The 13,020-nt window shown below is 41.4% G+C and overlaps 1 protein-coding gene across 3 annotated transcripts in view; it reads left to right on the top strand.

Moving 5' to 3' along the window:
• Window positions 1-13,020, top strand: part of pygl (phosphorylase, glycogen, liver) — a 126,027-nt gene that overhangs the window by 71,353 nt on the left and 41,654 nt on the right. For all 3 annotated transcript variants that reach the window (XM_048600214.1, XM_048600216.1, XM_048600215.1), the window contains 4 exons: window positions 1,424-1,564; window positions 2,148-2,240; window positions 3,123-3,269; window positions 8,016-8,179. In XM_048600214.1, the coding sequence (XP_048456171.1) occupies window positions 1,424-1,564; window positions 2,148-2,240; window positions 3,123-3,269; window positions 8,016-8,179 (545 nt within the window). The remainder of the gene's footprint in view (window positions 1-1,423; window positions 1,565-2,147; window positions 2,241-3,122; window positions 3,270-8,015; window positions 8,180-13,020) is intronic.

The following is a 13,020-nucleotide window of genomic DNA, read 5'->3' as shown; positions in this document are numbered from 1 at the left end:
TTGATCTGCTTAACTTTGTCAAGAAAATCATTGCGGGCAATCCACCTGGCTTCTGGATACTGATAGTAAGGAATTGCAATCCAAGGAGAGATCCCCTGTCTCAGTGCTTCTTGCCCTCTGGCTTCAAACATTTATTTTGTTCTTTTTTAAAACTAGGCACTAAATTGTTAACAGGGTTTTCAATTTTTAGAACAAACTCTGAACCAGTCAGTTTAGTTTTTAACTCCTGAATAATTCTTTTCTTATCCATATATTTTCTAATGTCCAATTCTGCAAGTAAAAAATGAATGAGCCAAATATCAGCCATAGCCATATTGAATAGTGAAGCAGAGATGATGCACCATTTAATCTACTCGTGTTCCTGTACCTATTCCTTCTATTCTTGTATAAGTCTCATTAACCCATTTCTCTGAATTATCTCCCAGTTGGCCAACACCGTGGTTGTAAAATTCTCATCCTTGTCTTCAAATCCCTCCATTACCACACCTTCTATACCGCCTCCAGCTCTACCATTTCCCACCCACAATATCTGCACTTCTTCTTTTCCACATCTTCAATTTCACTCATTTCACCATTGGCAACCATGGCTTCAGTTGCCTTAGCTTAAACTCTGGAATTCCTTTCCTAATCTTCTCCACCTTCCTATTTCTTTTTCTTTCTTTAGGAAGCTCCTTAAAGACTACCTATTGACTGACTCAACACCACTTCTTATGGTTTCATGTCAAACTTTGCTTGATAACATTCATATGAATTTTCCTAGGAGGTTTTGCAATATGAAATATACTATATAAATGCAAACTGTTGTTGATTTTAACTTTGATGCAAAGATTACAGGGCTGGAAAGTTTTGTTGAGGTAAAACTGGAATTGAATACTTCTGTTGGAATCAGAAGTGAATGTCAATGCTTTTAATGATTCTTTCATCACTTGCTGCTATAAGCGAAGGACAAACTTTGATACACACAATTTCAGATTTTTCTCAAAATAGAATGAAAAAACTATTCCCCTGGATAGCATATTCTAAGTATTCATAAAAAAATGCATATTTGTGCTGTCATAACACTAGTCATCAGACTGATAGATGATAAAGGATAGAAGTTTGTTCAGAAAGTCCAATCATTGCCTTGCAAAGCAAGAGGTAGATAAATTACACTAAGAAGACTCGGCTACAATCCAAACTTTTGTCCCTTCTGATAATACAGTTCTCTGTAGCATTACAAAGATGGATCAATTTTTCATTCTTTTCAGAACTATGGCTGAAATAATTTAGTGAATTGCCACCATGTAATTAAACCTCCTTCTTAAAAGGAATTAAAATAAAATATAATCCAATGACTACGTTAAAAGTGTTGACTTTGGAAACTTGATACCTTTCATTGTATTATTCGGAGGCTTAACATCTCTTAACTTTATTTTGGTTTCAGTTTTTTGAAGGCAAAGAATTGAGACTAAAGCAGGAATACTTTGTTGTTGCTGCCTCACTTCAAGACATTATCCGTCGCTTCAAGTCTTCTAAATTTAGTTGCAAAGATACTAGGAGTTGTTTTGATTCCTTTTCTGACAAGGTAAGTGTCAGTAACTTGGAACAGAAACTTCAAAACCTTGTTGTTTTGGAAGGAAAATGAATAACACAGTCAATTTAGGGAAATATCCTTTAATCCAATTCATACTGGTGGGATGAAAAATGTACTTAACAAGGCTAATTACTATCAATGAAACTAATGCTGGTTCAGTTCCTATTGCACATGGGTCCACAGCATAAAACGGTCAGCAGAAACATTGCATAAAAAAATGGCATGTAGTCACCAAGAATGCAGAGCATTCATACAGCCATGTAATGATGGAGAATCTCCTATTCCATCTCCATTCCCAGCTTCTTTTGTGCATCTCTTCTACATTACCATCTACTGTAGGGGCTTGAATGAGAACAAAGGATAAGGTCTGTAGATATTAAACTAATTCTGAGACCAGAAAACTAAAGTGTCTAGTGGATTGATGTTATTCTAAACTGAAACGAACCTTTTCTAAATCATTTGATATGTATTATATACAGGCAATCAATACGATTTTCTGTTTACAAGGGGTAAAATTATGAAAAAGATGCAGTTATATGTGATTTTATATTCATTGATCCCTTTATATCTGTAGGTGGCGATTCAACTGAATGACACTCATCCTGCTTTAGCAATTCCTGAGTTAATGAGGATTTTAGTGGACATCGAGAAAATTGATTGGGATCAGGTTAGACCATGTAAAGAAAATAACTTATTTTAAGCATAGCAGTTCTGAAATGTAAGAGAACAAACCACAAAAAGCATCTCAATACATTTAGTTGTTTTCCAATCAGAAAGTTTTCATATAGCTAAAATGGATTCCCCAATATCTCTTTTGATAAAGATAATGTGGCAAATGTAGCAAAGAATTGTACAGATCAGAAAGCCTGTTTTGAATTTGAATGTCGAATCTTCCCCACCCTCACCCCACCCCAGAAGGGGGTTAATGTTGGACTCAATCCTTCAGACTAAAAATAACCTAATGGAAAAGAGTCTTTACAGGCTCTATTCAATTTCAAGTGGATCTGGTTCCATAGCACAAAAGTGTCCTCGGTTCGATGTGAATTTACCAACTCACTTGATAATGTCAAGATGATTAAGGGTCGGCATGGTGGCTCAGTGGTTAGCACTGCTACCTCACAGTGCCAGGGACCTGGGTTCAATTCCACCCTCAGGTGACTGTCTGTGTGGAGTTTGCACATTCTCCCCATGTCTGCATGGGTTTCTTCTGGGTGCTCTGGTTTCCTCCTACAGTCTAAAGATGTGCAGGCTAGGTGGATTGCCTGTAGTGTTCAGGGATATGTAGATTAGGTGGGTTATGCAGGATGGGTCTGGGTGGGATGCTCTGAGGGTCGGTGTGGACTTGTTGGGCTGAAAGGCCTGTTTCCACACTTTAGGGATTCAATGATGATGATTGAAAGCACACAAAAATGGAACTGCAGTGGGGAATTGGAGTTTTTGGGGAAAGCTCATTAACTGCTGAAAGCATTTGTTGAAGGTAAAATGAGTACACTACAGATTAGAAACTGAAATGATACCTTGAGCAATAACAATTTCTGACATTTTTCAGGCTTGGAATATCACTAAGAATACATTTGCATACACTAATCACACAATTTTACCTGAAGCCCTTGAGCGCTGGCCTGTGGGCCTCTTTGAGAAACTCCTACCCAGGCATCTGGAGATTATCTATGAGATTAACAAGAGGCATCTAAATGTAAGTGTATAATCTAGTACTATGTCTTGGGAATAATTATTTATGTATTTTGTTTTTTAATTCCTATGGACAAATGCAGAATCATAGTGAGCACAATGGATTGCACAGATTAAGATGATAAAATGCTGTGCAGGAAAGATCATCTTTACATTTGGGCAATGATATAAATTCAGTGCAGACAAATTCTTTTATTCATGGAATATTGGGATTGCCAGGAAAGATGGCATTCTCTTATTCTAAGAAGTTGGTTATGAACCTTCTTCTTGAACTATTGCAATCTTCTTGATATTAATTTTCCATTATGATATTTGCTAACAATATCAGGCATTTAAGTAAACAAATTATGGCTCCCAATAAAGATATATCCCAGCGAGAAAGAAGGATTCTAGGAAGGGGATAAGCCAACCATCGTTAACCAAGGAAGTTAAGGACAGCATCAAGCAATGAAAAAACACACATTGTGGTGAAGATTAGTAATAAGCCAGAGGATTGGTGAAGTTTTTTTTGAAAAAAGACAAAAGATAATCAAAAAAAAATAAAGAGGGAGAAGATAAACCTTCAGGGTAAACTTGCAATCAATATTATGATAGACAGCAAGAGCTTACTAGTAGCAGAATCCCTGCTGATGACTTATATTGGACAGTAATATATAATGCATGTAACACTGTATTACATGCTACACGTCTGATACTAGGGGAGGGAAATGCTCTACAGATAACCAAAATACAAAAAGTATTACAAATAGAGTTTAGCAGTTACCTTTTTACGTGCTAACCCTGGTAGTAAATATCATGTGGAACAAGCACCTTGCTGTAGACTAAGTCAAGACGTCATATTTGGAAAAACATTTATTCTACTTTTTTTAAGGGCGGCATGGTGACTCAGTGGATAACATTGCTGCCTCACAGCGCAAGGGACCCGGTTTTGATTCCAGCCTTGGGTGACCATGAGGAGTTTGCACCTACTCCCTGTATCTACGTGGGTTTCTGGGTAGGAATACTTTAAAGGTCAGTGTGGAATCGATGGGCCAAATGGCTTGATTCTGCACTATAGGGATTTTACACACCAGAAACAACAGTTTTTCTTAATCAAAGATATATTTAAAACATTCATAATGAAAATAAATTTTTAAATGACACCCGGATATCCCAGATGACCTCCTATTTCAAGGACTGCAACTTCCCCTCTCCGGTGATCAAAAATGCCCTCAACAGCATCTCTTGCATTTCCCGCACTTCTGCCCTCAAACCCCCACTCCCCAAAACAAAAGACAGAGACCCCCCTGGTCCTCACATACCACCCCACAAACCTCCACATCCAGCATATCATCCTCTGCCACTTCTGCACGTACAATCCGACCCCATGACCAAAGAGATATTTCCCTCCCTACCCCTTTGTGCCTTTCATAGGGACCACTCACTCCGCGATTCCCTCATCCGCTCCACACTCCCCACTAACCCACCACCCCCGGCACCTTTCCCTGCAACCGCATGAAGTGCTACACCTGCCCCTACACCTCCCCCACCACCTCCATCCAAGGCCCAAAGCAAACTTTCCATATCTGACAGGGCTTCACCAGTACATCCTCCAACCTGGTCCACTGTATCTATTGCTCCCGATGTGGCCTCCTCTATATCGGTGAGACAAAGCTCAGACTCTGGGACCGTTTCGTGGAACATCTGCACTCTGTACATGATAATTGACAACACCTTCTGGTTGCTAACCATTTTAACTCCCTCTCCCACTCCCTTGATGACATGTTCATCCTGGGCATCCTCCAGTGCCACAATGATGCCACATGCAAACTGGAGGAGCAACACCTCATATTCCGCCTCGGAGCCGACAGCCTGATGGCCTGAACATGGAATTCTCCAGTTTTAAAATCTCCCCACCCCTGCCTCATCCCACATCCAACCTCCCTCTCATCCCCACCTCCTTGACCTGACACAACCTAACCATTTTCTTCCCCACCTATCCGCCCCATCCTTTCTACAGAACAATCCCTAATATCCCCTACCGGCATCCACCTATCACCATCCAATTTATCTTTCCTCAGCTCCACCCATCCTCCTGCTCTCCTCCTTGACCTGACATCATCTGTCCATCTTCTCTCCCACCTATCCACCCCACTCTATCAATTGACCAATCCCCACGACCTGCATCCACTTATCAACATCCCACCTACCATCCCCAGCCCCATCTCTCCTCCCTCTATTTATTTCCCAGCTCCCTTCCCCCTCCTCAGTTCTGAAGAAGGGTCCTGACCCGAATTGTCGACTTGCCTGCACTTCTGATGCTGCCTGACCTGCTGTGTTCCTCCAGCTCCACATTAGATTATTATCTGAATTGCGAAAGATTGAGAAGGGGAGAGTTGCAGCGAGACTTGGTTGTCTTTGTGCACCTAGTGGTTGAAGGATGCATGCACATGCAGAAGGCAGTGAAGAAGGCAAATGGTATGTTAGCCTTCATAGCAAGAAGTACAGTTGCAGGGATATCTTGCTGCAATTGTACAGGGTCTTGGTGAGACCACATCTGGACTATTGAGTGCAGCTTCGTCTCTTCTTACCTGAGGAAGGATGTTCTGGCTATGGAGGGAGTGCAATGAAGATTTACCAGATGATTCCTGGAATAGCAGGACTAATGTATGAAGAGAGTCTGGATTAGTAGAGTATAGAACAATGAAGGGGAATATCATAGAAACCTATAAAATTCTAACAGGACGAGGCAGAGAATGTACAGGGAGGATGTTCCTGATGACTGGAGAGTCACCAACCAGGGGCGTAGTCTCAGGTTAGGGTGTAGGCTTTTTATGACTTAGGGTGAAGAGAAATTTCTTCATTCAGAGAGTGCTGAGCCTGTGGAATTCTCTGGCACAGAAAGCAGTAGAGGCAAACATTGAATGTTTACAAAAGAAATTAGGTATAGTTCTTAGCGCTGAAGAGATCAAAGGGTATTGGGAGAAAGTGGAAACAGGATATTGAGTTGCACAATCAACCATGATCATATTGAATGATGAAGCAAGCTCAATGGGCCAATTGACCAACTCCTACTCCTAATTTTTATCTTTCTATGGAAAAGTCCCAGAGGCTTGGACGACTGCAATATCTTCCTTTCAAAAGGGTAACGCAAACAGCAACTCTAAGACAGAACAATTGCCATTATCCATCACTGGGTCTTAAATACCACTTGCTTCCCTCAAAGTTGCTCTCACCATATTCATTCATATAATTTATCAATGTCATTCTGATAAAGAAATCATGATAAAAGTTGGAGGTCAGTAGGGAGGTGGGTCATTTCAGTAGATGAGTCAGGTAAGGGATTTGACATGCATCTGTCTATTTTAGATTAAGAGAAAAACTTAGAGTGAAATAGGTGGTTGAGACCACTGCAGTGGTCTGGGGATGGTTTTACAGGCTGGGAGACAATAAAGTCTAGCACTGTGATTCTTCATCTGATCCATATCTACCCTTATTCCCCATACTTAGATATGTTTCATCTATTTCTGGTAACTTAACATCTTTGAGTCCAGCTAGACTTTCTATATAATTTTTCATTATCAATCTTTAGCCCATTCAGATTTTCAACAATCTCCTGCTTCATTACGACTTTGGCAGCATCTTCTTTGATGGAGATAGGTTTATAGTAATCATGATTAGTATTTCAGCCTTGCCCTGTATCTCTATGTGTAAATTTCCATTTTTGGTCCCTAATCAGTCCAACTCCTCTTCTCATGACTTTTTTACTATTTAGCTCCTATGGAAGATCTTTGGATTTCCTTTTCTATAGGTAGCTTAAGTATTGTAACAGTATGATCATGGTTTCTCAAATGTTTCATTACTGGCACTTGATCCACTTGCCTTATCACATTCACACAACCATCCCCAATGTTGTTTATCTTGCAAAGGTAGCCTCTGACATTAATGTGAGTACATGGATTTTCCTGGTTTTGCAATTCTCTCATTTCATTTGTGCTCGCTTCTCCTTCAAGAATTGTGCGAGTAGGTTAGATTGTACCCTGTTGAAAAATTTTGAAGACGTGAAGCAGTATAGCACAATGTATAAGTTAGCGGGACAAAGCTGTTAATCTAAATGAGAGAGAGAAGTAGTGAGGACAGTAGAAGCTCCCCATGCAAGTAAAAGCAGAAAGAGGAGTAGTGATCTCCGAATAACAACTGGCAGAGTGTCATAGAGGTATACAGCACAGAAACATGTCTTTAGGATGAGTTGCACCGAAGAGCCTGTTTCCAAGAGGAATAGGAAACAGAAGAGGGAAGTGTTAATATTATGTAAGGTGGTACAGTGTGACAGTACAAGGTATGAAGAAGTGGCCACTGAAAAATACCGAATGGTCACACCAATTTAGTGTGGGGTTCTTGAAACAGGATTAAGAGACCTCATTCACATAGTTAAGGAACATAATTATAATTAAGGCTTGGAGCTGAATGGTTGTCTATGCTGACAAAGAAATTCTAGCATGTTTAGTCACAGCACATTGCATCTAACATATGGGACTAATATAGATAGGAGCAGTGAGGTTGATTTATTCTTTTTCTCATTAATTAATTGTCCAATCATTTTTTTTTTTTTAAAATGCTGCAGTGATTTGGAATGGATTGGAATAGATTAATAGTTGTTTTGACCAATTTGACCAAAATGATTTCCTACTCTCAAATGTTGCTATATTGCAATTTAACTTGTCAATTTTTAAAAATTCTGCATTTTTCATACAACTGCTCTTTTCCGTAGTCAATTGAAACTTTTTATCCTGAAGATAACCAACGTTTAAGACGAATGTCACTAATAGAAGAGGATGGAGAAAAGAAGATAAATATGGCACACCTTTGCATTGTCGGTTCTCATGCAGTGAATGGCGTAGCCAAGATTCATTCCAAGATCATCAAAGATCAAGTGTAAGGATTAATTTGAATGCTTTTAAATTATTCATTGCCTGTAATAATTCTGAATGATATTTGCCAACTTTTATATAATTGTTCTTACTTGAAAGAGACTAAAGCACCATTCGTACATCATAAATGTTGACTGAAGAATACATTCAAAAATCATGAAAACAGGAACTAATTTTTCAGCCTTCCAGGGCTGTGGAGCAAATTGCCCCAAGAAGACTTACTGCCCCAGTCCCGCTGACACTATATCTAAAATAATTCTCCCGGTCCAATGGGCAAGCGTGAATGTTCCACAATCTCCCAACCCATTAGTCACATGGTACTCATTGATACACGTAGAAACATATTCTCATTTTTAGACAGTACTAAGTGCAAAGTGGACTGCCTGTATCAGCAGTATCAGCTGGCAGGCCAGCCAAAGAAAATTCCATAGGATAAATCCATTTTTGTTTTTGTGAACTTAGAAGATGTAGGAATACCCTCAAAGGCCACACAAAAATGCTGCAACTGCTTGCTGGCTGAACTTGTCCTCCATACAAATGTAGGACTTTTTCAGTTCAGAAGAATTTTATTCAGTCCATTGTGTTGGCTGGAAACAGTTATTCAACTCCAATTCAGTTCTGATTCTATCATTCTGTTTAAAGAGTTTTTTTTCTGGTCTGTCTGCTGCTGTTTTCTTAAAGGCATATTTCATAATTCATATTTCACTGTTCAGTAGTGTTTTCTTTTATTGTTTCTGTTCAGACTTTTGGTGGATTCTTCTTCCTGTGTAATCTGTAGAATTTTCTTTGATGATTGAGAATAGACTGATAGGCTGATAACTGACCGGTTGGATTTGTCCTATTTTCTGTGAACAGGACATACCGAGGTAATTTTCCACATTTTGAGGAAGATACCAATATTGTACCTGGACTAGAACAACTTGACTAGATAGTTCTGGAGTACAAGTTTTCAGTACTGCTGCTGAAAGCCCACAGCCTTTGCCCCCAACTGTTTCTTAGTGGTATACAGTGTGTCCAATTGGCTGAAGACTGACATCTGGGACTTTGGAGACCTCAGGAGAAAGCCAAGATAGGTTATTCACCCAGCACTTCTGACTAAAAATGGATGCAGATGGATTTGGGGAGGCAATGGTTTAGTGGTATTATTGCTGGACTGTTAATCCAAAGACCCAGGTAATGTTCTGGGGACCCGGGTTCGAATCCCGCCATGGCAGATTGTGGAATTTGAATTAAGAGTCTAATGATGACCATGAAATCTATTGGCAATTGTTAGGAAAAACCCATCTGGTTCACTAATGTCCTTTCAACAGAGCGAAAGAGAGTGAACCTTGGGATGAAATGCAGCAGTGGCAGCAGGATAGATACTTGAGGAGCTGGGCCTGGACTGAGGTCAGTCGAAGCAGCATCAGCAGCAGCAACTGAGTGAAGGAGAGTGAACCTGGGGGTGAACTGCAGCGACAGGATAAATACCTGAGGAGCAGGGTCAGTCAGAGCGAATATGTGGAGCCGTATCTGGGGGTAGAGCTCTGGAGGGACACACTACTCAAAAAGTGACTGAGGCGAGGCTGCTCAGGAAACAGGTTTGCAGACTGAGTGAGTAGTGTCCGGAGAGAGATAAAGTACTTATTTTTTGTAGTTGTAGTCTGCTAGGAATAGAGAGCTGGTGTGAGAGACCTGAATTTGGTGACTAGTGGATTATGTTGTGCAGTCAGTTCCTAGATTATTGTCTGTAGTTGATAAGGTTGATAGTCAGTAAGGTTCAGAATGCAGGAGAACTGGACATATGGAGTGCTTCTCCTGTAATATGTGGGAAATCAGGGACACTTCCAGTGTCCATGGTGACTACATATGCAGGAAGTCTCTTCAGTTACAACTCCTGGTTTGCCGCATGGAGCGCCTAGAGATGCGAATGCACTCCCTATGGGGCACCCATGAGGCTGAGAATGTCGTGGATAGCACATTTAGTGAGCTGGTCACACCACCATAGAAGAGTTGGGCGCCATCTGGAAGACGAATAAGTGTGGGCTGGCAGAAGTCCCATGTGGCCATTCCCTCTCAAACAGGTATACCGTTTTGGATACTGTTGAGGGAGATGGCCTCTCAGGGGAAAGCAGCAGCAAGATCAGTGGCACCACAACTGGCACTGTTCTACTGCAGGGAGGTTGAAGTGTGGGCAAGCAGAGGTGATAGGGGACTGTGTAGTCAGGGAACAGACAGGCATTTCTGTGGCCACAAGTGAGATTCCAGGATGGTGTGTTGCCTCCCTGATGTCAGAATCAAAGATGTTTCTGAGCAGGCACAGAATATTCTGAAGGGAGAGGGTGAGCAGCCAGAGGTTGTGGTCTGTATTGGTATTAACAACATTGGCACAAAAGAAAGATGATGTCCTGCAAAGGGATTTCAGGGAGTTGTGTAGGCAGTTGAAAAGCAAGACCTCTAGGGTTATTATCTCGGGATTATTTCCTGTGCTACATGCCATGAAGCAAGGAATAAGAAGGTAGTACATTCTAATAAGCGACTAAAGAACTAGTGTAAGAGGGCAGGTTTCAGGTATGTGGATCACTGGGATGTCTTCCAGGGCAAGTGGGAACCATATAAGAAGGACAGATTGCAGCTAAACTGGAGGGGGAGCAATATCCTGCCAGAGAGATTTGCTAGGGCCACTCAGGAGGTTTAAACTAGTGTGGCAGAGGGCAGGAACCAAAGCGGTAGGTCAGCAAATAAAATCACCAAGGAGGAGTCTGACACTGAGGCTAATAATACCAAGAGAAAGAACAGACAGAGACAGGTTACTGAACATAGTGAAACTGGGGGCCTGAAGTGTATTTGTTTTAATGCAAGGAGTGTGACAAGTCAGGCAGATAAACTTAGAGCTAGGATTAATACACATAACTATGATGTTGTAGCTATTACAGAAACTTGGTTGAGAGACAAACAATACTGGCGGCTTAACATTCCTTGATTTAGATGTTTAGAGGCTTGATAGAGAGGGATATAAAAGAGATAGGGGAGTAGCGTTATTGACTAGGGAGAATATCACAGCTGCACTGAGGGAAGACATATTGGAGAGCTCATCCAGCGAGGCTACATGGTTACAGCTCAGAACTAGGACGGGTGCAGTCACTTTGGTGGGATTGTATTACAGGCCTCCCAACAGCCAGCAGGTGATAGAGGAACAGATATGTGGACAGATTATGGAAAAATAGGCTTGGAAGTAGGAGAATTTATTAGGTGTCCCCAGATTGGTTTATTGAAACAATATGTAAATAATCCAACTAGGAAAGGGATATACTAGATCTGATATTGTGGAGTTAGCACAGCCAGGTGATCAATCTTTCAGTGGGGGAGCATTTTGGGAACAGTGACCATAATTTTTTAAATTTTAATTTACTTATGAATAAGGATAAGATTAGTCCACAGGTGACAGTACTAAATTGGGGGAAGGCTAGCTACCACAAAATTAGGAACGAGGGAATGCAGACTGGGGGCAGCTGTTTTAGGGTAAATCCACATCTAGCATGTGGGAATCTTTTAAAGGCCACTTGATTAGAGTTCAGGACCAGCATGTTCCTGTGAAAATGAAGGATAGGCATGGCAAGATTCAGGAATCTTGGATGACAAGTAAAATTGAGAGTTTAGTCAAAAAGAAAAAGGAGACGTACACAAGGTTCAGGAAACTGAAGACAGAGCAAGCCATCGAAGAATGCAACATAGCAGGAAAGAACTCAAACAAGAACTTAGGAATGCTAAGGGCCATCAACAGCAGCAGAATTGTACTCCAACACAATCTATAACCTCATGGCCCAGCATATCCCCCACTCAACCATTACACTCAAGCCAGGGGATCAACCCTGGCTCAATGAAGAGTGCAGGAGGGCATGCCAGGAGCAGCACCAGGCATACTGGTATCAATCTGGTGAAGCCACCAAACAGGACTACTTGCACGCCAAACAGCAAAAGCAGCAAGTGATCGACAGAGCTAAGCGATCCCACAAACAACGGATCAGATCTAAGCTCTGCAGTCCTGCCACATCCAGTCGTGAATGGTGGTGGACAATTAAACAACTCACTGGAGGAAGAGGCTCCACAAATATCCCCATCCTCAATGATTGAAGAGCCCAGCACATCAGTGCAAAAGATAAGGCTGAAGCATTCGCAGCAATCTTCAGCCAGAAGTACCGAGTGGATGATCCATCTCGGCCTCCTCCTGTGGTCCCCAGCATTACAGATACCAGTCTTCAGCCAAATCGATTCACTCCACGTGATATCAAGAAACAGTTGGAGACACTTGATACTGCAAAGTCTACTGGCCCTGACAACATTCCGTCAATAGTACTGAAGACTTGTGCTCCTGACCTTGCCGCTCCTCTAGCCAAGCTGTTCCAGTACAGTTACAATGCTGGTATAGAACATAGAACAGTACAGCACAGTACAGGCTCTTCGGCCCACAATGTTGTGCTGAACTTTTACCCTAATCCTAAGGTCTATCTAACTTCCACCCCTACCTTATACTATCATCCATATGCCTATCTAATAGCCACTTAAATGCCCCAAATGAGGTCGACTCCACTACCCTCTCCAGCAATGCATTCCACGCCCCTACCACTCTCTGAGTAAAGAACCTACCTCTGACGTCTCCCCTGTATCTACCTCCACTCACTTTAAAACTATGCCCCCTCGTAAAGTCTCTGGCTGTCTACTCTATCTATACCTCTGATCATTTTGTACACCTCTAACAAGTCACCTCTCATCCTTCGTCGTTCTAAAGAAAAAAGCCCGAGCTCTCCCAACCTTTCCTCGTAAGACCTTCCCTTCATTCCAGGCAACATCCTGGTAAATCTCCTC

The sequence above is a fragment of the Rhincodon typus genome, chromosome 8 (assembly GCF_021869965.1).
Source record: "Rhincodon typus isolate 14 chromosome 8, sRhiTyp1.1, whole genome shotgun sequence".
NCBI lineage: Eukaryota > Metazoa > Chordata > Chondrichthyes > Orectolobiformes > Rhincodontidae > Rhincodon > Rhincodon typus.
Note: the sequence above shows the minus strand (reverse complement) of the source record. Positions and strands in the feature narration are given on the sequence as shown.